General features: G+C 44.3%; 1 protein-coding gene across 6 annotated transcripts in view; it reads left to right on the forward strand.

The window, feature by feature from the left end:
- LRRC7 (leucine rich repeat containing 7) overlaps positions 1-25,509 on the forward strand; it is a 508,212-nt gene that overhangs the window by 114,458 nt on the left and 368,245 nt on the right. For 5 of the 6 annotated variants that reach the window (XM_089660766.1, XM_089660763.1, XM_089660761.1 and 2 more), the window contains exon 2: positions 24,944-25,044. The exons of the other annotated variant lie outside the window; for it this stretch is intronic. In XM_089660766.1, the coding sequence (XP_089516892.1) occupies positions 24,945-25,044 (100 nt within the window). In that variant the 5' untranslated portion in view covers position 24,944. The remainder of the gene's footprint in view (positions 1-24,943; positions 25,045-25,509) is intronic. 6 annotated transcript variants of the gene reach the window in all.

Raw genomic sequence — 25,509 nt, forward strand, 5'->3', positions numbered from 1 at the left:
TACTCCTTTTGTATTCTGTGTTGTAGTTTGGGATGTGGCACTATGCGCCTATCCCCTCAGTGATGGGTTATGTTTATCTGGATTACATATCTTATTTTGTGTCTAAAGTACCCAGCTTCTGTTATTATTATTATTATACAGGATTTATATAGCGCCAACAGTTTGCTCAGCGCTTTACAATATAACAGGAGACAATACAGGAACAATACAGTTCAATACAAGAGGGATAGGAGGGCCCTGATCCTGGGAGCTTACAATCTAAGAGTTAATAAGTTACAGAAGTGGATCAATCCATGAAACCCTGTGTGGCCATCACTAATTGTGTATAGAAAGTCAAAAAAGAGAAAATTTGACATGTTCGCTCTTTATTTCTGTTTCAATCTCCCAGGCCTTTTAATATAAGTGTCAGAAAAAGTAAATAGAAACCAAGCATTCCAGATTTTATTAAAACGTGAAATGTGATCGGAAGCCATGGCTAAAGTTTCTTTCATCTCATATAATGAATCAACTTTTTGAATCCATCCCTTAACAGAGGGAGTGCTTGTTGACTTCCAGTGTAAAAGAATTTGCCGCATTAAGCAGATGAATTGTCAAAGAGTGTTTGTGTTTGTTGAGGGGAACTGGGGATATATGTAATAGACAGCATGCAGGGGTAAGATCAGGGGCGGACTGACAACTCATGGGGCCCCCGGGCAATAGGGGATCATGGGGCCCCTGTGTCCTTGCCCAAACAACATTGTTGTTTCCTTTTCTCAAAATAACTTTAAGTGAAGTTGTAATAGTCACGTAAAAAAAAAAAAACTTGGAGGCGGCAATGAAAGTCCATTTTGAAATTCACACTTAAAGCAGTATTCAACCCAAAATCAAACATTTATTATATTGCAGCTTACTATTTCTTAGATGTCATGGCTGCATTCTTTTTCTTTTGTAGGCTTTCCTTCTTCGATTTTAATCTGGTGAAACCAGACAGTAAGTCTGCTGTTTTTCAAAAGAACAAGCTCTCCAGAAGAATGTATCAGTTACAGGAATGAGACAAACCATTTAATTCTGACTGTGGTGACTACAATGATCAGCTTTTATGTAACCGCCAGGCTCCTTTATCTCAAAAGGAAAAAAGTGTTTGTTGTAACTGTTTTTAAAGTGTTAGCTGGAGTTTGACTTTAGTTTGTTAGTGTATTTAAATCTGCTAGTACATCTAACACTCCCTTCCCCAGACTCACAATACTGACTGATTCTCTCTCTCTCTCTCATGGCGCTATATAAGTACCTGTAATAAATGATAATAATGCTGCTGTCCAAAGGTGCTCCCTGTGCCCCTTAATCCAGAATGTGGGCGCTCCAATACAGGAGATATGTTACTGGCCAGCTCACCAGGCGAGAACAGAGGGGAAAAAAAGCCTAAAACTAATGCAGCCACCACATCTAATGATTAAAAAGCCTCAACAGATTACATTTTTAGTTTTGGGTTTAAAGTAAAATGCATGGTGCCTACTGTCAGGGGTGGACTGACAACTCATGGGGCCCCCGGGCAATAGGGGATCATGGGGCCCCTTTGTCCTTGCCCAAACTCAAAAAAGCCTATGAAAAAGGTACCAGGGGCATTTCATGGGGCCCCCTACTGACCCCGGGCCCTCTGGCAATGCCCGAGTTTCCAAATGGTCAGTCCGCCCCTGGGTAAGATCTGTTGTAGTTTTGGTAATCTGGATGATTAGATGTCTTATGAGAACCCAGTGGGGCAGCAATTTGAGGCATTGCTACCATATGTGTATGAATGTACCGTGGGTATTCTCACATCTCCAGCATACACCAGATCAGTATTTCTCAACCTTTTTTCAGTCAAGGCACCCTTTATAATTATGGACAGTCCCGAGGCATCCTTTATAATTATGGACAGTCCCGAGGCATCTTTTAAAATTATGGACAGTCTTGAGGCACCCTTTAAAATTATGAACAGTCTTGAGGCACCCTTTAAAATTATGGACAGTCTTGAGGCACCCTTCAAAAATATGAACAGTCTTGAGGCACCCTTTAAATTTATGGACAGTCCCGAGGCACCCTTCAAAATTATGGACAGTCCCGAGGCACCCTTCAAAATTATGGACAGTCCCGAGGCACCCTTCAAAATTATGAACAGTCTTGAGGCACCCTTTAAAATTATGGACATTTCCGAGGCACCCTTCAAAATTATGAACAGTCTTGAGGCACCCTTTAAAATTATGGACAGTCCCAAGGCATCCTTTAAAATAACGGACTGTCCCTAGGCACCCCAATCTAAAAAGTGTAAAAATAATCTAATAGTTTTCATATAACGCAGCAACATCCACACATGTAGGACACCCAACAGGTGATTTATTCTTCCAAAGCAAATACAGTTTTGCGCACTGGTACTGATTAGTGTTCTAGTGTTTCCCTTCTCCCTCAGTTTTTCTCCATCACTGAGCTAATGTGACCCCAGAACTGATGTAGAGGGCAGGGTAGAGTCAAACAAGGATGCTGTGCAGGCAGCTGACATCCTTCTTATCAACTAATGATGTCATTGGTTGTCAGGTCCCCAGTGGTTAGAAGGTCGTTATGGTGCACAATGAAAACCTGTGGCTTTGTGTAACTAAAAGGCCGGCTTGTTCCACCAGCTGGCTTGTATACAGGTTTTGGGCAATTTTTAGACATTCTGCCAAGGCACCTCTGAAGAAACCTCAAGGCACCCCAGGGTGCCTAGGCACCCTGGTTGAGAAAGGCTGCACCAGATGAATGAGGGTACCATTTATGAATCTTGATTGGAGTAGCGTGCCATTGTGTCAGTATTTTGTATGGCGTATCTTGGGTGCGGGAGCTTATTGAGCACTTGTGTTCTGAAGCACATGACTTTTTTCCACTGGGTATCAGATATCGCCAGTCGCAAAGCCGATTCCCATAAGGTTTTAATTTTTCAGGGTGAGATCATTTAGATTGTAAAAGCCATGAGTAAAATAAGGATGTGGATTTTTCAACTTTATTGCCTTTGAAATATAAAGTTTCAAATAAATTCAAAGGTCTTAGGAAACTGGATTTTGTTTTAAGGTTAATCAAGTAACTGTGTAATTGGAGATAGGACCAAAAATAAAGTGAAGGAACTTTACAGTTCCTTCACAATTGTGTGCACTTGCCTTTATATGCATGAGCTCAGGGCTTTCTTTCTTATGCTTCTGCTGGGTGAAAAGGCTGAGTGCTGACAGACCACTAAAAAAGTACAAGTGCTGCCTTTTTGTTTTGGGGAACCTATTAGGGGTCAGGAACTTGCTATACTAAGCCCTTGCTCGCTGCCTTGCTGAATAGAAAGTGCAGTACAAACCTCCTTGAACTGTTTTTGGGTGTCCCTGACTCATGCATGGTTTACCACTGCCAAGGGGCATCCCTATGGCTGGTGTCACTCAGTGCGATAACACTTGGTGACACACCCTCCGACGATCCCCGCAGAATGGATCGGATCTGCGGATTGAGCATAATGGATTGGACTCCAATCCATTATGCTCAATCTGCAGATCCGATCCATCCTGCAGGGACCGTCTGCTTTCTTTACAACTTACCTTTTCGTGGAGCGGGTCCGGTGTCACCCCGTATAGGTTGTATGCCAATGATCCCCGCAGGATGGTTCGGATCTGCAGATTTAGCATAATGGATCGGAGTCCAATCCATTATTCTCCCCAATCCGCAGATCCGATCCATCCTGCGGGGAACATCAGCATGCAACCTATACGGGGTGACACCGGACCCGCTCCACGAAAAGGTAAGTTGTAAAGCAAGCCGACGATCCCCGTAGGATGGATCGGATCTGCGGATTGGGGAGCATAATAGATCTGACTCCGACCCATTTTGCTCAGTCCGCAGATCCGATCCATTCTGCGGGGATCGTCGGCTTGCTTTACAACTTACCTTTTCGTGGAGCGGGTCTGGTGTCACCCCTGCGGTAGGTGTCACCCGGTGTGGCGAGCACCCTCCGCACCTACCTAGGGACAACACTGCCACTGCCAATACCATTTGAGCCTGTCCTCCTTACACCTTTAAATCTTTATTCCAAAGGAAGGAAAATGCTCAAGGTAACAAAAAAATGTTAGCATCAGTTGGCTTTAACTTTGTTTGTCTCTACCAGCCCCTTCCTTTCCTGAATGAACACAAGGTACCAGGGGCGGACTAACAACTCATGGGGCCCCCGGGCAATAGGGGATCATGGGGCCCCTGTGTCCTTGCCCAAACTCAAAAAAGCCTATGAAAAAGGTACCAGTGGCATCTCATGGGGCCCCCTACTGACCCCGGGCCCTCAGGCAGTGCCCGAGTTTCCAAATGGTCAGTCCGCCCCTGCAAGGTACTGATCACTAACTGTGTTCATTCATAACTGAAGCATAGTAAACTGTGTCTTTTTGGGGGGGGCTATCAGGTTGGTTGTATGGGGCCCTGTGGTATCTCACAGCAGCCCTGCCTGTAAGCACCTGCACATGACCACAGGGTGACAACACTGCTGTGCTATTTTGCTGCAGAACGAGCAGTGTTGTCACCCTACTATAGGAAGAGGAAAAATAACAGATCTACTGGCAGGATCAAAAGGAAATAAAACTAAGTTGAGGGGGAACTCAAACAAAAACTGCTGTATTAACCTCCTTGGCGGTATTCCCGAGTGTAGCTCAGGGTAAAATTTCAGTACCAAGAGCGGTAACCCCGAGCTACACTCGGGCTTACCATGCGGCGTTGCTCAGGGAGCCCCTGCAGCACTTACCTTGTCCTTCGCTCCCGCGATGTGTCCCCTGCAGTGTCCCCGCCCATCTCCTCCGGCCGATGCCGGCATCCGTGTTCCGGTCCCTGTGACGTTGGGACGTACGGGCGCCCTAACCGGCGGCAAATTTGAAATTTTTTAAAAATGTCATTTTTTAAAAAATGATTATTATATAGTAAAACATTGCTGTTTCAATGCATTTCACATACATTTTGTCCCGAGTGCTTTGTCCGGCGCCCTGCCTGCATTTTAACTGTTCTTTCTGCCTGGAAACTTAGAAAAGTCTGCGGCGTCCAAAAAGCGTCCCTTTAGGTCAAAAGCAGTTTTAGACCGGCTAGAGAACAGCGATAGTAAATCAGAACCACTTGCAGAATTGAGTGATAATGATTCGTGGGGGAAATTCATCATCAGACACTGAAAACGATTTTGCGACTTTGCTCAGCGATGTGCGAATTTGCCTCTGTATTTCAAATTTCACTGTTTTTGGTTTGATTATATTATTGAATTAAATATATTATTATTTTTTATGATTATTTATTAAATTATAATTTATGATTTCGTGTTTCAAGTTTTATCCTACCCGGGATGTTTAATAGACTCTTGTTCGGACAGATTTCAGTGAGTTATTCCTAAGAATTACAGCCTGCAATAAAAAACGACATATTTCCATGCAAAAAAATGGTACCGCTTTCAGCACAAAAAATCGGAAATAATCATACCGCCAAGGAGGTTAATACTAGTGACAGACTTCCAATATATGTGATTTTTTTTCATAGCTCCACTTTAATCAATTCAGGCATTGACAGACAGATGGAAAACAAGTTACTTTATCTAATTACTCTGTGGATGCATGTCCTAGCTCTTCTTTTTTTTTTTTTTTCCCGGGACGGATTTACTTTAAACGTTTCCGAGCGACTTTGTTCCCTCTGCTTTGTATGAGGATAAAGGAAACGTAATATTCTCAGCAAAGCAAGCAAACAAGCCTCGCATCACACATGGAGCCGCCTCGCACGCCTTCCTCTCCCCGCTGTAAGCATGTTTGCCGTTTCGTGATCTGTAGTGCAGCTGGCCTTCTGATGTTGGCAAGCATTTTCAAAGCAGCTTTGCCAGCCCCAAGTCTCCGAGCTCAAAGAGGTATGTAAATGATTTCCCTGGCACTCTCCAAATGCTCATTCATCTCCCTCCTGCGGGACACTCCACTACCCTCTCTGTGTCTTCATAAAAAATATCAACAATTGCAGGACTTGCGTTCAGGAATATTATTCATTTGAACGACATTGTTGTTTCCTTTTCTCAAAAGAGCTTTAAGTGAAATTGTAATAGTCACGTAAAAAAAAAAAAAAAAAACTTGGAGGCGGCAATGAAAGTCCATTTTGAAATTCACACTTAAAGCAGTATTCAACCCAAAATCAAACATTTATTATATTGCAGCTTACTATTTCTTAGATGTCATGGCTGCATTCTTTTTCTTTTGTAGGCTTTCCTTCTTCTATTTTAATCTGGTGATCCAGACAGTAAGTCTGCTGTTTTTCAAAAGAACAAGCTCTCCAGAAGAATGTATCAGTTACAGGAATGAGACAAACCATTTAATTCTGACTGTGGTGATTACAATGATCAGCTTTTATGTAACCGCCAGGCTTCTTTATCTCAAAAGGAAAAAAAGGAAAAAAGTGTTTGATATAACTGCTTTTAAAGTGTTAGCTGGAGTTTGACTTCAGTTTGTTAGTGTATTTAAATCTGCTAGTACATCTAACACTCCCTCCCCCAGACTCCCAATTCTGACTGATGGGAATTTGCTCTCTCTCTCTCTCTCTCTCTCTCTCTCTCTCTCTCTCTCTCTCTCTCTCGTGGCGCTATATAAGTACCTGTAATAAATGATAATAATGCTGCTGTCCAAAGGTGCTCCCTGTGCTCCTTAATCCAGAATGTGGGCGCTCCAATACAGGAGATATGTTACTGGCCAGCTCACCAGGCGAGAACAGAGGGTAAAAAAAGCCTAAAACTAATGCAGCCACCACATCTAATGATTAAAAAGCCTCAAAAGATTACATTTTTAGTTTTGGGTTTAAAGTAAAATGCATGGTGCCTACTGTCAGGACCAGGGGCGGACTGACAACTCATGGGGCCCCCGGACAATAGGGGATCATGGGGCCCCTGTGTCCTTGCCAAAACTCAAAAAAGCCTATGAAAAAGGTACCAGGGGCATCTCATGGGGCCCCCTACTGACCCCGGGCCCTCGGGCAGTGCCCAAGTTTCCAAATGGTCAGTCCACCCCTGGTCAGGGGCTTCCCTAGGGTTGGCGTCACCGGTGCGTTAACACTTGGTGTCACCCCCTCCGACGATCCCCGCCGGATGGATTGGATCTGCAGATTGAGCATAATGGATCGGAGTCTGATCCATTATGCTCCCCAATCCGCAGATTCGATCCATCCTGCGGGGATCGTCGGCTTGCAACCTATAAGGGGTTAACTGATCTCTCCACGAAAAAGTAAGTTTTAAAGCAAGCTGATGATCCCCGCAGGATGGATCGAATCTGCGGATTGGGGAGCATAATGGATCAGACTCCGATCCATGATGCTCAATCAGCAGATTCGATCCATCCTGCGGTGATCGTTGGCTTGCTTTAAAACTTACTTTTTCGTGGAGAGATCAGTGAACCCCTTATAGTTTGCAAGCCGACGATCCCCGCAGGATGGATCGAATCTGCGGATTGGGGAGCAGGTCCAGTGTCACTCCGCGCAATAGCTGCAACCTGGTGTGGCTCGCCCCCCTCCCCCGCACCTGCCTAGGGAGGCCACTGCCTACTGTGAAACATGGTGGTGGAAGTGTCCTTCTGTGGGGCTGCATGAGTGCTGCTGGTGTCAGGGAGCTGCATTTCATGGATGGTATCATGAATTCACAGATGTACTGCTCTATATTGAAACATATTGTACTGCTACCAACATGACAATGATCCAAAACACACATCTAAGGCCACTGTTGCATTTCTGAAGAAGAACAGGGTGCAAGTGATTCAGTGGCCAAGTATGTCTCCTGATCTGAACCCCATCGAACACCTATGGTGAATTCTGGAGTTGAGCATCTCCATCCAGCATCCAGGCTCTAAAAGAGGTCGTTCTTGAAGAATGGAAAAAGTTCGATGTTGCAATATGTCGCCAACTTGTTCATTCCATTCCTAGAAGACTTGGTGCTGTCCTTACAAATCATGGAGGACATGCAGAATACTAGATGGAGTCGTGACTGTTGCACCAGAGATAGGCTTGTCCACTCCCCATTACCACCGTGACCGTTCCGTACCAACCCCCCTTTCCCCTTAACCAATTATACTTGACACCAATTTTGGAGTAAATGGCCAACATGGCCTTTTATTAACAACACAAATTTAAATACACCAACCATTCCTTATAACAGAAAGCCAAAGAATTGTTGTTGGTCTTCGAAGGCACCCCCAAGCAATCCGAAATGCACCTGTGGACAACCATATACACTAGGCCTCCAGCCGCAACCAACCAGCTCGGAGACAACCATACCGTCCGCAGTGCAGCACCACCACCTTCCAGTTAAACCTTGGTTAACTGGGAATGTCCCCGGGCACACCATACCACCGATGGGTCCCACACCATTGTTTTTACCTTCCAAGATAAGAACCGCCTCCAAAGACCAACAACCGTCCAGGAACCAACATAACCCCCCTTTACCTGGAGGGACCCAATACTCACCAAAAACAGGGAGGGAAGCTCTCACTCCTGACGTCCAGCTCAAACTGATGCCCCCTCACTGAAACCCCCCACCCTAAGGTGCAGGAAACCCCACCTACTCTCAACCTTCCACCAACCAAATACCCCCACTATCAAAAACAAACCCCTTGGATCTGCCTTAACCCTTTCTGTTCCTCCTTCCCCACTCTGGGCCTAGTCATGTATGCCCTGCGCCATTTCTTCTTTCTTTTTGCTACGGGCATTTCTTTTTTGTTGTGGGGTGGATTCATTTTTGCATCAACTAATTTGAGTAAAACCGAAGATTTTGTATATTTAACCATATTGTTATGTAATGAGCTAAACAAATGTTCTATAAAACTCAGTTTTGTCAAAATTTTGGAAATTGTTCTTCTGTTCATCGAGATATTGATTAAAATCTTACTTTTCAAAAGAGGTGTACTCATGTATGCTGAGCGCTGTATATACCATACAATGTTGCAATGGGTCAGTGTCAGCAGCACCCTCTGCAATCCTTAGCCCTGTTTCACTCCGGTGTGACTTCAGGTTCGACATGTGATTTACAAATCACACCTGAAGTCACATCTAATGTTATACTCACTGTGGAGTCTAAGGGGTTAATCCTCTGCATTGTGTAAAAAAACTGTTTGATCCTGTCTTCTCTGATCCTCCCTTTCTTTCACTGTCCCCAATCCATCTGCTGATAGAACAGAGCCTTGGGGCAAGCTGCACATGCTCAGTTTTGTGTGTATTGCTAGAGAGGTTTTTTTTTCTTGGGAGAGTGCATGTGATCAGCACAGGGCCTGCAGCCTCATAGGACAGTCAGTGGTGAATGGAAACAACTCCTGCAAGCTTTAACCAGTGCTCTGCTGGCCAATGATAGAAGTCAGAAGATTGCTATATACTGCTGATGAGAAAAGGAATTTAGCAGTTTATATTTACTAAAATAATTACATTTCCATGTTCTGTGCACTGTAGGAGACCAGATATAGTGAATGCAGGGTCCGGGGCGACCAGATATAGTGAATGCAGGGTCCGGGGAGACCAGATATAGTGAATGCAGAGTCAGGGGAGAGCAGATATAGTGAATGGAGGGTCCGGGGAGAGCGGATATAGTGATCGCAGAGTCAGGGGAGACCAGATATAGTGAATGCAGAGTCAGGGGAGACCAGATATAGTAAATGCAGGGTTCGGGGAGACCGGATATAGTGAATGCAGGGTCCGGAGAGAGCGGATATAGTGATCGCAGAGTCAGGGGAGACCAGATATAGTGAATGCAGAGTCAGGGGAGACCAGATATAGTGAATGCAGGGTTCGGGGAGACCGGATATAGTGAGTGCAGGGTCCGGGGAGACCAGATATAGTGAGTGCAGGGTCCGGGGAGACCAGATATAGTGAATGCAGGGTCCAGGGAGACCAGATATAGTGAGTGCAGGGTCCGGGGAGACCAGATATAGTGAATGCAGGGTCCGGGGAGACCAGATATAGTGAATGGACGGTCCGGGGAGACCGGATATAGTGAATGCAGGGTCTGGGGAGACCGGATATAGTGAATGCAGGGTCCGGGGAGACAGGATATAGTGAATGCAGGGTCCGGGGAGACCAAATATAGTGAATGCAGGGTCCGGGGAGACCAGATATAGTGAATGCAGGGTCTGGGGAGATCAGATATAGTGAATGCAGGGTTCGGGGAGACCGGATATAGTGAATGCAGGGTCCGGGGAGACCAGATATAGTGAATGCAGGGTCTGGGGAGACCAGATATAGTGAATGCAGGGTCTGGGGTTTAGTAACATTTTAAAGAATATGTAAACCCACCATTTCATATTCCTGATATGTGCCTGCTGTACCACGTACATGTATGAAAAATTATCTTTGTTCTCTTTAGCATTGCTTCCTTTGTGTGAAGTCCCTGTTGATCCTGCCAGTCCCCCTGACCTTCTATTAAAAATTGGCCACACTAGACAAGAGAGCCCAGTGTGGTCAGTTTGCCGGCTGTACTAAGAACTCAGCCTGATCTCTTCCAATGATCAGACTTGTCTTGACCACCCCCCCTCCCGCACAGCCATTCCCTGGCAAGACCAGAGAGATGCTGTTTTCTGTTTTTCCACCCTCAACTCTCTCTGTAGCTGAGAACAGAGAGAATATGATCACTTATAAAAAGGGGGAAATGGTATTTATAATGGGGTTTTTTATATCTATACACAAATGTTTTGTCCTTTCATTTCATTTCAGGGTAGCACAGTGTCTAAATGGTTAGCACTTCCACCTGGCAGTACTAGGGTTGTTGGTTCAAATCCCAGCCACAGCACCACCTGCCTGGAGTTTGCATGTTCTCCCTGTGCCTGTGTGGGTTTCCTCCAGGTACTCTGGTTTCCTCCCACACTCCAAAGACATGCTGGTAGGTTAATTGGCTCCTGTCTACATTGTCCCTAGTATGTGTATGTATAAATGTGAGTTAGGGACCTTAGATTGTACACCCCTTGAGGGTTAGGGACTGATGTGAATGTACAATATATATGTAAAGTGCTGCGTAAGTTGACGGCTCTATAGAAGTACCTGAAATAATAATGTTAAACTGTATGAGTGATTTTACAAGTTGATGGTTTTACACATTTATTAATAAAGTACTAGATGTATGTTATCTCCACATGCACACTGGTTTTCTATGTTTAAATTGCCTAACAGCCCCCCCCCTATAGGAGCCTCCTTCCACCCCCAGGCCTCATAGCATCCCTATGGTCTGCTATGGCTATTGTTATGTTGCTGCCAGCAAAAAGTGCAAAGAACTGTACCGGGCACCATAAAGCCTAATGACTCGCTGGTTGTAGGATGTTCACTGACAAATCATTACACCGTCACGCTGCTTGTCAGCAGCTGTCACAGTGCCATAAACATGAGCACAGGTACGCATGTCTTGGGATCCGCGTCACGCCGCGTTGTACAGGTGCAAGTAAAGCCTTGACTGTCATCAACTGCCGATGGCATCGCAGTGACAGGGTTGCAAACTCATCTTTTTAAAAGGAATTAGACATATTCTATGATGCAATGGGGAGAGATGTACTAAAACTAGAGCACCCAGAATCTTGTACAGCGGTACATGGTAGCCAATCAGCTTCTAACTTCAGTTTGTTCAGTTAAAGTGTTACTAAACCCACAACAGTACAATCAGTCTGTATATGCAGTAAAGCGTGCTTGTTATGCTCACTGTGGAACCTAAGGGGTTAATCCTCTGCATTGTGTAAAAAGGCTGTTTGATCCTGTCTTCTCTGATCCTCCCCTTCTTCTACTGTCGCCAATCTATCTGCTGATAGTACAATGCTCTAGGAGTCACTCTGCACATACTCAGTTTGGTGTGTATTGCTAGAGAGTTTTTTTTTTCTTTGGGAGGGTGCATATGATCAACACAAGGCCAATCAGCACTGTCCAGACAGAGGGTCAGTGGCTATGTAGCCTCATAGGACAATCAGAGCAAAATGAAAGCTCTTCCTACAAGCTTTAACCAGCGCTCAGCTGGGCACTGATAGAAGTCACAAGACTGCTCTAACTGTTGATTTAAAAAGGTATTTAGCAGTTTATATTTACTAAAATCATTGTATTTCCATGTTCTGTGTACTGTGGGAGATCAGATATAGTGAATGCAGGGTCCAGGGAGACCGGATATAGTGAATGCAGGGTCCAGGGAGAGCAGATAAAGTGAATGCAGGGTCCGGGGAGACCGGATATAGTGAATGCAGGGTCCGGGGAGACCGGATATAGTGAATGCAGGGTCCGGGGAGACCAGATATAGTGAATGCAGGGTCCGGGGAGACCGGATATAGTGAATGCAGGGTCCCGGGAGAGCAGATATAGTGAATGCAGGGTCCATGGAGACTTGATATAGTGAATGCAGGGTCCGGGAAGAGTGGATATAATGAATGCAGGGTCCGGGAGACCGGATATAGTGAATGCAGGGTCCGGGAAGAGTGGATATAGTGAATGCAGGGTCCAGGAAGACCGGATATAGTGAATGCAGGGTCCGGAGAGACTGGATATAGTGAATGCAGGGTCCAGGAAGAGTGGATATAGTGAATGCAGGGTCTGGGGAGACCAGATATAGTGAATGCAGGGTCTGGAGAGACCGGATATAGTGAATGCAGGGTCCGGAAAGAGTGGATATAGTGAATGCAGGGTCCGGGAGACCAGATTTAGTGAATGCAGGGTCCGGAGAGACCGGATATAGTGAATGCAGGGTCCGGAAAGAGTGGATATAGTGAATGCAGGGTCCGGAGAGACCAGATATAGTGAATGCAGGGTCCGGAGAGACCGGATATAGTGAATGCAGGGTTCGGAGAGACCAGATATAGTGAATGCAGGGTCCAGCAGACCAGATATAGTGAATGCAAGTCTGGGGAGAGCGGATATAGTGACTGCAGGGTCCTAGGAGACCAGATATAGTGAATGCAGGGTCCTAGGAGACCAGATATAGTGAATGCAGGGTCCGGGAGGACCAGATATAGTGAATGCAGGGTCCTGGTAGACCAGATATAGTGAATGCAAGTCTGGGGAGAGCGGATATAGTGACTGCAGGGTCCTAGGAGACCAGATATAGTGAATGCAGGGTCCGGGAAGAGTGGATATAGTGAATTCAGAGTCCTGGGTTTATTAACACTTTAAGATTTGATAATAAAACCTGGAAGCTGATTGGTTTCTATGCAGAGCTGCACCAGATTTTGCACCCTCCAGTAAATAACCCCCAATTGATTCTAAGGTAAATTAGAGTATATCCAAAGCCATAATGGAAGAGTTAAAACCCCCATCAGATTTAGTTTTTCCCTCTGTGTCCCATTGTGGAGATTTCACTTCCTGATCTGAACACATAACAGGAAGTGAAAGAAAAATCTCTCCAAACTGAGGGGGCATCTACTCTTGAGCAGCTGTCTCCAGAATAGGTGTGCCAATGAAAAATCTAACTTTTATGGGGGTAACTGTAAAATCTTGGAGAGGGTGCATCAACCCAGTAGAGACATAGTCAGCGACCTGAAGAATGAGACAGTGGTCCTAAGCCCAAACTACTCTATCCAAAACAAAAAAAAGGTTTGATTTTGATGTACTTTAACCTTAGGGCCTGTATAACTTGTATGTATAAAAGAAACCTTACTCAAAAAGGAAGCCTTGAAATAAATTTCCGGTCTCAGGGGAAAATTACTGTATCTACAACTCATGATACATTAGTGTGGTGGTCATTGGGAAGAATGTTGACAGATAGCTTTATGGATCATTGGTGTCAGTGGGAATGTATTTGAGAGGCAGAAATTGCTCATTGCTCAAGGAACCCTTAGCAACCCATGAAGGAACCCTATGGATTCATGGAACCCTGGTTGAGAAATCCTGGTATAAAGGCTTGCACATCCTGCTCAATGGCTAAATTGTTAGAAATGTGGTCTTGTAGCATTGGGACTTCCTCTATCCTTGTGAGCAAGGAAAGATGAAACGCGTCGAGAAAAGTTGGTTCTCAGATGGAGACATTGTATGCAATCAACGTATTGATTTTGAGAGGCAGAAATTGCTCATTGCTGAAGAAACCCCTGGAGGAACCCTATGGATTCATGGAACCTTGATGGAGAAATTCTGGTACAAAGGCTTGCACATCCTGCTCAATGGCTAAATTGTTAGAAATGTGATCTTGTAGCATTGGGACTTCCTCTAACCTTGTGAGCAAGGAAAGGTGAAACGCGTCGAGAAAAGTTTGTTCTCAGATGGAGACATTATTGTATGCAGTCAACTTATTGATTCTGAGAGGCAGAAATTGCTCTTTGCTCAAGGAACCCCTAGCAACCCCTAGTTTCTGGATTTCAGGCCCCGACCCACCGACTACTGCTGTGATTTGGTACCGCGGGAGTTGGTCAGTAGATCCCAGCCAATGAATCATAGCCAAGACCTGCTGATTAGCTGTGTCGAATCACAACCCAGAGCCCTGTGTTGACAAACAACACAGGGCTCTATACAGGAAGAAAAATCTGTTTCTTTTCCCTGCAAAGCAGGGTAAAGAAACAAGTCAATCTATAGTAAAAAGCAACACATATTACTCAGATTAACACTTGTTAGGCACACAGTTAACACTATGATTGCCCTAATTGTTAACCCCTTCCCAGCCAATGTCATTAGTATAGTGACAGTATATTAGCACTGATCACTGTATTAGTGTCACTGGAGATGTCAGTGGCAGGTAGTCAGTTCTAACAAAGTATCAGTTAGTGTCAGATTGCCCGCCACACTATCACAGTCCTACTATAAGTCACTGATCACCGCCATTACTAGTATAAAAAAGATATAAAAACAGTAAATAAATACAAATTCCAGTAAGCAAACTAATTAATATACATGTATTGGTTTTTTTTTTAAACCAAAGACATGTAGTAGTACATGCTTTGACCTAAATTTATGAGGAAATTAGATTGTTTTTGTTTATTGAGTATGTTTTTATAGCAGAAAGTAAAAAAAAATGTTTATTTTAATCAACATTTTCTATATTTTTTCATTTATGTAATAAAAAATGAAAAACCCAGTGGTGATCAAAAACCACAAAAAGAAAGTTCTATTTGTGTGAAAATTGATATACATTTCATCTGGGTACAGTGTTGCATGACCACGTAATTGCCAGGTAAAGTAGTACAGTGCCGAATAGAAAAAAAATGCCCTGGTCATGAAAGGGATAAAATCTTCCAGAGCCCTGGTTGGTAAGTTATGTGTGAGATTTAGACCAATTAATTATATACTGTATGTTGGCCTTCATTTGCCCAGTGCCAGTGGCAGAAAGAAATAAGTTCACTGGAAAGCAGGGGTGGACTGACCATTTGGAAACTTGGGCACTGCCCGAGGGCCCGGGGTCAGCAGGGGGCCCCATGAGATGCCCTTGGTACATTTTTCATAGGCTTTTTTGAGTTTGGGCAAGGACACAGGGGCCCCATGATCCCCTATTGCCTGGGGGCCCCATGAGTTGTCAGTCCGCCCCTGCTGGAAAATTAGCATTTTTTATTGGTAGAAGCAGAACATTCTCAGTGATTCATAGGGCTGTGCTGATGCAAGCTGTACTTATAGTAGTGTCACGGTCAGGGGAGACCAGAAGCAGTAGAGAGGTTCACAGTGACCAGCAGAATAAGTACATGGGCAGGTCACCCTGGCGGATGACGTGAGCTCACCTGAGATTTTTACCGGAGCTCCTGATGGTGGGGATGGGTTTCTAGTGCCAAGTCACGGTCCTTGGGATTGCCTGACCAAGAGGTGAGCAAGCCGGGGTCGACACCCCCATTATTTAGAGGAGGTGATGCCAACCAACCTTGCTATACCGAGGATTGTCCCTTCTTTCCCTCCTAGATTGTAAGCTCGAAAGAGCAGGGCCCTCGATCCCCTCATGTTTTGCATTGTATTGGTATTGTTCTGTCACATGTTCTGTCCCCCTTTGTAATGTACAGCGCTGAGCGAACTATTGGCGCTTTATAAATACTGTATAATAATGATACTAATAAAATTGTGGATTGGGATTGAGCGCCTGTCTGACCAATTGGTCAATTCATGGAGGTGAGCGTGCACTCCTGGTGGTGGTGACACAGCGGTGTACCAAGTATAGGATCTTCTAACAATTTTATTCTATTCATTGCTGAATGGGACTGTTCGCTATTGACCACTGTGCCATATTCTTCACGTTATTCAAATTTGATCACATGGCTGAGAATAGTAGGTGTTTACTATATTGATTTATTCTTATGATTTTATATATTCATATATATATATATATATATATATATATATTTTTTTTTTTTTTTTTTTTCAGTCTGATCACAGTTTTATTGATTACAAAATCACTTAAACTGGTAGATTATTTATTGTGTTTTGTTTGCACAGCTGAGACTAGCAGGTCAGCCGTTTGTTTATTATATTGATTTATTCTTATGATTTTATATATATTTTTTTTTTTTTTCAGTCTGATCACAGTTTTATTGATTGCACAATCACTTAAACTGGTAGATTATGTATTGTGATTTGTTTGCTCGACTGAGACCAGCAGGTCAGCCTGTTGTTTATTATATTGATTTATTCTTATGATTTTATATATATATATATATATGTGTATATATATATATATATATATATTTTTTTTTTATTTTTATTTATTTATTTTTTTTCAGTCTGATCACAGTTTTATTGATTGCACAATCACTTAAACTGGCAGATTATGTATTGTGATTTGTTTGATCAGCTGAGACTAGAAGGTCAGCCAGTTGTTTATTATAATGATTTATCTTTATGGCCTCATTTTTCACATTATTTCAGTCTGAACACAGTTTGTAGTGAATTTACAAACACTTACACTGGTAGAGTGTTGGTCAGCAGCCTTTGGCGTAAGGCTCTGCAGGGTGTTTATTATTTTCTATATAACATTTTCTGTTTAAATGGTGTGTTAAATTTACCAATTGGTTTTAGATGGGTGCACTATTTAGTTTACTTCTGGCACTTGTTAGCTCATAGTGCAACAGTCTACATTTGTAAAACTGGCCAATTGAGTGGCGGGACACTTTTTGGTGCTCGCAGCTTTTAGGGTAGGCTATAGTCTTTTGGCAACGCATAAGACTTTCTGTATTATTTTTTGAGGACTTTATCCCAGCAACAAGCAAGGAGAAGGCATGAGAAATACATAGCCACTGTAGGTAGGAATATCCTTTAAAATACTATAGTGAAGGTAATCTGAAATCTATAAGAACCTAAAGTGTGCTGTTAGGAAAATGGCAATGGTTTTCTTAAAGTTCAGAAAATTGTGGGAACTAATTTACTAATATACACTCACCGGCCACTTTATTAGGTACGCCTCTTCAACTGCTTGGTACCACAAATTGCTAATCAGCCAATCGCATGGCAGCAAATCAATGCATTTACGCATGTAGATGTGGAGAAGATGACTTGCTGAAGTTCAAACCGAGCATCAGAACGGGGAGGAAAAGGGATTTAAGTGACTCTGAACGTGGCGTGTTTGCTGGTCTGAGTATTTAAAAAACTGCTGATCTACTGGGATTTTCACACATAACCATCTCTAGGATTTACAGAGAATGGTCCGAAAAAGAGAAAATATCCAGTGAGCAGCAGTTGTGTGGACGAAAATGCCTTGTTGATGTCAGAGGAGAATGGGCAGACCGGTTCAAGATGATAGAAAGGCAACATTAATTCAAATTTATTTATTTCAGGTACTTACATAGCGCCGTCAATTTACGCAGTGCTTTACATACATATTGTACATTCACATCAGTCCCTAACCCTCAAGGGGCGTACAATCTAAAGTCCCTAACATACATTCATATACTAGGGCCAATTTAGACAGGAGCCAATTAACCTACCAGCATGTCTTTGGGATGTGGGAGGAAACCAGAGGAAACCCACGCAGGCACAGGGAGATAATGCAAACTGCAGGCAGGTGGTGCTGTGGTTGGGATTTGAACCGACGACGTGAGTACTGCCATGCGGAGTGCTAACCATTTAGCCACTGTGCTGCTACTCAAATAACCACTTGTTACAACCAAGATATGCAGAATGCCATCTCTGAACACACAATATATTGAAAATTGAAGCAGATGGGCTACAGCAGCAGAAGACCACTCTGGGTGCCACTCCTGTCAGCTAAGAACAGGAAACAGAGGCTACAATTCGCACAGGTCAACAAATTTGGACAACAGAAGTTTGGAAAAACCTTGCTTGGTTTGATGAGTCTCAATTTTCCTAGAGATGATTGTGCATGAAAAACCCAGTAGGGTTGTTGCCATGTGATTGGCTGATTAGCAATTTGTGTTACCAAGCAATTGTACCTAATAAAGTGGCTGGTGAGTGTGTATGACTTTCATTAATTGCTTTTATTGTATATTGTAAGACATCATCCATCACATTTGTCATTTAGTGGTGGAGGTCTGTGCTACACATATTGTGCTATACTACTATGATGTCCATTGTTGTTTTGTAAGATGACGTCTAGATGTTCAAGCTGAGATTTATAGCCCTATAACTATCATTGTAAATGTCTCTGAAAATGTACGTGAAGGTTCAGAAATACGGGAATAAATTAAGCTCTGCTTTGTTGATTAAGTCCCACAGACGTACTAAAACCCCCCCTTCTGTGTCATTAAGAAAGAAGCCCCACTTCCATTTTTATTAATGTGCTCTGTTTTCCAGGGGACAAAGCAGTGGCATAACTAGAACCTTCAGGGCCCTGGTGCAAGAAACCATGAAGGGCCCTCCTTCTCTCCAAATCTGGTAGTGAGCCTAGTCGCAAGTCCCTTGTGACCCTGGTAGTTCCATCACTGGTGTCAGAGTTTTGTATTTTTTTATATATTTTTTTACCTTTTGGGGGCCTTTGGTGATATATCAGGGGTCTAAACAGACCTCTGATGTTCCTACATTGAGACAAAGAAAGGAGATTGGGGACACAGCCCTCAATCTCCATCTCTGCAGCCTCAGCTGCACAGGACAGAGCTTCTGTACAGAGCTTCCTGTTCATTCATAAACTGAAGCATTGTAAGCACAGTTTACTGTGCCTCAGTTTTGAATGAACAGAGTCAGTGATTGGTACGGATCACTGACTCTATTCATTAAGACAAGGAAGGTGCAGCTGAATTACACATTTACTGGTCCCTTCCTTGCTCTCCATCCTGACAGCATTTCCTGCTGTGGCTGGCAGAAGAGGGAAGGGGTGGAAGCTGGAAGATAGGGGAACAAGGGGGTCTAAGAGAGAGCACACAGAGGCCGGGAAAGAGCAGAGGGGGGCAGGGGAGCACACAGGCAGGCAGCATAAAGAAGCTGGATAGGAGGAGCGACAGGGGCGGCTGCATACAGAGGAACCAATCTCTCTATTTTCCTCCTGCAGCTGTTGAACGCCTGTGGGGTGGAGAGGAGGAGAAGTGGGCAATCAGTGGCTGTAGAAGGAAAATGGAAAGACTGCTCCCCTGCCCCCCGTGCTCTTTCCCGGCCTCTGTGTGCTCTTCTTAGTCCCCCTTGTATCCCCAACGCTCCTCCTATCCAATTGTACAGGGGCGCCACACGGGCTCCCTGGAGCATGGGGCCGGGTCGTAATTGCGACCCCTGTAGGTATGCCCCTGGAACAAGGTACATACAGTATTTAATCCCATCTTCCGATGTGCTATTCAAGGTCAGCTGTGAGGTCAGGCAGGACACCCTTCCTTTCTCAATGGCTGTCGAAGAACACAGCCAGCAAGAAGACAACTGCTTTGACAAACAGCACTTTTCTCCGTCTCCAAGCACTTTCCTCCCTCTGCATTCCTTGTCAGGAGCTCGTCTTTGACATGTGCTTGGAAACGGAGAGAAGTGCCATCTGTCAAAGCAGCTGCCTCCTTGCTAATTGCATTGTTGGAAGGCCATGGAGGAAGGAAAGGTACCCAGCCCGAACTCACTGCTAACCTTAGAAAGCACACAGGAAGATGGGGCAAAGTACTACTGTAGTAGCAATTTTGGAAAACCAGGGAACTATGGACATGGACCTTGAGGAAAACAAGTGATTTATTAAAAACAGCACTGTTTGACCCAGCCGGGCTCATGCCTGCAAAGCTGAGTGAGTTATATCCACTTCTTACAAGCATATACACCAATGATTATTTCACAATGCATATTTTTCCTCTTTCACTTTCTATACATTCAAAAGACTTTCTAAATTCTGCAAAATATAGCCTTGAATCCCAGCTACAGATATGGGTGCTAGCTACAGACTGGTACACATTACTTTACAGGAAATAAGGGAGGGGAAAAGTGAGCTGGAAACTTTGCTTTGTAAACAGATACTGTTAGAAATGTTAAAGTTTAAAGGGGAACTCTGCAATATCTGTGCACTGCCACACTACATGTGCGTGACTTTCCTACACTTGTATTCCATTGTTTACTTTCTGCAGTCCCGTAACGGAAGGCCTTCATACAGACATGGGCTGGAGGGGTAACAATGCAGGAGCCTGTGCATTGCACCTGCAGTGCATTGCTTGCGGTTGGAATACTCTACAGGCTTGAAACCAAAAAGTGACTGTGCCTTTAACTGAGTCACTCCACTAATGCCATCACTCATCTGCCTTTTATTCCTTCCATTTTTTGTTACAAATGTAAATGCCTTTTTTAAAATGTATTGTGATTTAATTATTGCATGTGTGCATAATTTTTAGCTTTAGTTCACATTGTGAAATGCATGTGAATCACAGCAGAACTGTACCACATTCCCGTGCAGTGCAATTCATATGTGATTCAGTGCGGTACTATTTGAGCCCATTCATATTGAATGGGTTCAAATTGCACCCAAGTCATACATGCACCTTTTCTGGAGCTGCACTGCAACCAGATCACATGGTTGTTTTCTTCCATGTGATCCAGTGCAGGCAAACCGCACTGTATTTGCGATCTGATTGAGGTGTCATTAACTTTGTATTGACACCCGCAGCAGACTGCAAGGACAGTGCGATTGCAATGCAGTGCGGAAACATGCAGGAATTTCGGTGTTTCCCGCACTATATAAATGTGAACCTAGACTTATGGATAATACATATAAAGGTATCGTCATTTATCGCCTGTGACTGACATACAGCTGGACTTGATGACTGTTTGGTTTAGTTCTGCCCTGAACAGGGGCGGACTGACCATTTGGAAACTCGGGCACTGCCCAAGGACCCGGGGTCAGTAGGGGGCCCCATGAGATGCCCCTGGTACCTTTTTCATAGGCTTTTTTGAGTTTGGGCAAGGGCACAGGGGCCCCATGATCCCCTATTGCCCGGGGGCCCCATGAGTTGTCAGTCCGCCGCTGGCCCTGAATTAGGTGAAACTGTGTTTCAAATGATTTTATTGTGAAGCTTATTAAGCCACTTACAGAAACTAGATAGAGGTCAGTTCTATGGGCATGAACAAGCTGCCAGCTGAGCCTTCTAACTAAAAAAATTGATGTAGACACATGTATGTTGGGGTTTGTTGATCATGTATGTTTTGTGCCTGTAGAAGATTGGGGGGGGGGGGGGGCTACCACCCGAGCATACACTTATCTGGGGGAGAAAAAAAACTGGATTGGACAGAAAAAATATTAAAAAATCATTACAATCACTTTGTCCATCGAGCATGCTTGGTATGGAGGTGTCGGCTGTTACATTGTAATTTCTGTAGAATAAATAAACTTCTGAAGTGTGCAGCAACTCTTTGTATATGATGAGTGCATGATGATGCTTTACCAGTAAAAGTGAGGATTAGTTCTGATCAGAGGTGGACTGACCATTTGGTTACTCAGGCACAGCCCGAGGGCCTAGGGTCAATAGAGGGCCCCATGAGATGCCCCTAGTACCTTTCATAGGCTTTTTTTGAGTGTGGGTGAGGACACAGGGGGCCATTGGTCCCCTATTGCCCAGGGGCCCCATGAGTTGTCAGTCCGCCCCTGGTTCTGATAAATTTGTGATAAAATGAGTACTGTTTTGGAGCAGCTGATTCATGTCTGTAGACCTTGTTCTGGTCTTTGGCTGTTAGAGAAGGAGTGGACGATAGACTCTGGAGTTGGTATTGAGGAGTGTCTATTACAAAAGTTCATACCACAAAAAAGTATTTTTGAAATGTTGGTCAAGAACATCAAATACAGCCAACACGTTTCAAGGAAAGGCCTGGGCTTAAGCCGTGGTTGGAGTTGGAATCACATTCAGATGTAATAGAAGACCTATGGTAGGACTTGATAAAGACTGTCATCTCTCAACTTACTGTGAACTGCTGCAATCACGAGTCTTAGTATAGACTTAGAAAGTGGATGTTCCTCCTGTTGCGGCGTTGCATCATCACACTTGTAGCAAGGTGCAAGTGCTGCTTCCAACAAATTACATATAGAATGTTCAGGAGTTCAGGAGTGCGGTACATACAGAGTGCAGGGATCAGCACTGTGTTACACACAATGTGCAGAGTTCAGGGGTGCGCTGCATACAGAGTGTAAGGTTCAGGAGTGTGTTCCATACAGAGTGCAGGGTTTGAGGAGTGTGCTACATATGCAGTGCAGAGTTGAGGAGTGTGCTACATACAGAGTGCAGGGTTCAGGAGTGCACTACATACAGAGTGCAGGGTTCAGGAGTGCACTACATACAGAGTGCAGGGTTCAGGAGTGCACTACATACAGAGTGCAGGGTTCAGGAGTGCACTACATACAGAGTGCAGGGTTCAGGAGTGCACTACATACAGAGTGCAGGGTTCAGGAGTGCACTACATACAGAGTGCAGGATTGAGGAGTGCACTATGCACAGAGTGCAGAGTTCAGGAGTGCACTGTGTACAGAGTTCAGGGTTTGGGAGTGTGCTACGTACAGAGTGCTGAATTTAGGAGTGCACTACACGCAGAGTTTAGGAATGCGCTATGTACAGAGTGTAGGGTTCAAGAGTGCATTAAATTTAGAGTGCAGGGATGAGGAGTGCTCTACATGTAGAATGCAGAATTCAAGGGTGTGCTACATATAGAGTGCAAGGTTCAGGAGTGTGTTAATCACAGAGTGCAGGGTTTGAAAAGTGTGCTATATATGCAGTGCAGAGCAGGGGCAGACTGACAACTCATGGGGCCCCCGAGCAATAGGGGATCATGGGGTCCCTGTGTCCTTGCCCAAACTCAAAAAAGCCTATGAAAAAGGTACCAGGGGCATCGCATGGGGCCCCCTACTGACCCCGGGCCCTCGGGCAGTGCCCGAGTTTCCAAATGGTCAGTCCACCCCTGCTGCAGAGTTCAGGAGTGTGCTAAATACAGAGGACAGGGTTCAGGGGTATACTACATACAGAGTGCAGGGTTGAGGAAGAGTGAAGAGTTCAGGAGTGCACTGTGTACAGAGTACAGGTTCAAGAGTGCGCTACGTACAGAGTGTTGAATTTAGGAGTGTGCTACACACAGAGTGCAGGGTTCAGGAGTGCACTACATCCAGAGTTCGGGGTTCAGGAGTGCATCACATTCAGAGTGCAGGGTTGAGGAATGTGCAGTGTACTGAGCACAGGGTTCAGGAGTGCATTACATTCAGAGTGCAGGGTTGAGGAGTGCGCTATGTACAGAGCACAGGGTTCAGTAGTATGTTACATTCAGAATGCAGGGTTGAGAATGCAGGGTTGAGGATTGTGATATGTACAGAGTGCAGCTGTGCAAATCTCAGTACAGAGTACAGAGGTCTTCAAATTTCTCACCAAATCCCCCTCTTCCAGTACAGACCTCTCCTCTCCTCCCTGTCCAGTACACATTGCTCCTCTCCCCGCAAATGAAAATCTTCATTTACAGTAGGAGGTCAGGTTGGCCTTTCCCCGGAATGTGTTGGCTGTATTTGATGCTCTTGACCAACATTTCAAAAATATTTTTTTGGTCATTTTTTTTAGGGGCATACTATGATCATGTACATTTATGGATCACCATCTCATTTTTATGACACCGTATTTGATTTTGAGTAGAATGATCAATAAAGGAGAACTCGAGTCATGATAAATACTATCTGTAAATTTTACATGATATCAGATTTTGTGCCGCCCTGTTTTTTATTTCTGCTTGTGGCAGCAATACCTACAATGGTTATAGCAAACCACCCTCACATCATCTGAGAGCAACTTCTTGTACAAAAGGTAAGAGGATGCAGGAGGGGCCAATGATGGATCAAACTGCATTGTGTATACTGGTAAGTACATTTTCCAGAATCTGCAGAAGCAGGACATTGACCTTCTTGCTGAAGGCCCCATTTTTTTTTCTCAGCAAGTGCATCCAAAAACAAAAAGCAGACACAGGTAAAGAGATGTTTACTTAATTTTTATGTGTCCATTACCTGGACTTCTCCTTTAAGTTATGCCTGACACAGGGGCGGACTGACCATTTGGAAACGCGAGCACTGCCTGAGGGCCCGGGGTCAGTAGGGGCCCCATGAGATGCCCCTGGTACCTTTTTCATAGGCTTTTTTGAGTTTGGGCAAGGACACAGGGGCCCCATGATCCCCTATTGCCCGGGGGCCCCATGAGTTGTCAGTCCGCCCCAGGCCTGACATGAGCTGGTCACAAGAAATCAAACTGTCAGGCCAAGTTTACCTGGGTGGAGCAAGGGCTTCAATTTAAAGTGGAACTTCAGCCAAAAACATTTTGTTGTTCTGGATAGAGTGGGAAGCGTTAAATCCTCTGTTGGGTTATTACTGTTGTCTGTGTCCCCAACTGGTAGACTTCCTCTCACTTCCTGTCCAGTTGACACCCAAAGCACTGTTGTGAGTCGATTCCTCTCTATATGAAGAATCTATGGGGGGGACAATGACACTGTCACCAGCCCTTAGTAAAATGTTAATCCAAGCTGGTGAGTAGGGAGAAGTCTCTCCATGGGAGGCCATGAAAGGTGGTCTAGTTCTTCTAGTTTTGGGTGGAGTTCTGCTTGAAGTGTGATGCATAGTTTTGTCTGCAGAGCGCTCAGTTTTGCTGGACACTGACTGATGTGAGGTGGTCTGCATCTCTTGCAGAATGGAGAACCTCAGGATGTGTAAAGATCCTGCACCATACCAGGGAAACTCGGCCGTGCAAGAGATGCTCGCCCCACTGAAGAAGAGGCCGGAAGAAGAGAGTAAGTTGGCCTCAACGCTAACAACTTTTTCCCATTAATTCTGTTTTGCTTCCTAACACTTGCTGACTGAGCAGATTCCCCATCTTCACTAAAAGGAGGTTTGCAAATGATCTTTTAAAAAAGGTTCCAGCTTTATAAAAAAAAAACAAAAAACCTTATATCAGAGCTGGGCTAATATTAGGTGTCAGGTCTCCAGTGCACGTTGAAAATGACAGCTGGTGCTTCTTAAAGCCAAACTCCAGACATTTCAAAAGGACTTTGCATTGATACATTTACTATTTACATTATGGTCCAGTATCCTGGGACACTGTAAGGCTCGGTTCACACTGCTGCGACTTGGCATCTGACTTATGAGACCCTCAAGTCACATGATATGTGAAATCCAATGTTAGCCAATAAGAGCTGTCTTAATTAGCATTACTGAAGTCACTCTGACTTTAGAAAAGGTTCCTGTACTAGTTCATG

This window comes from Staurois parvus, unplaced genomic scaffold (genome assembly GCF_062004578.1).
Source record: "Staurois parvus isolate SC_StPar_1 unplaced genomic scaffold, SC_StPar_1.0 ptg001270l, whole genome shotgun sequence".
NCBI classification, from domain to species: Eukaryota; Metazoa; Chordata; class Amphibia; order Anura; family Ranidae; genus Staurois; species Staurois parvus.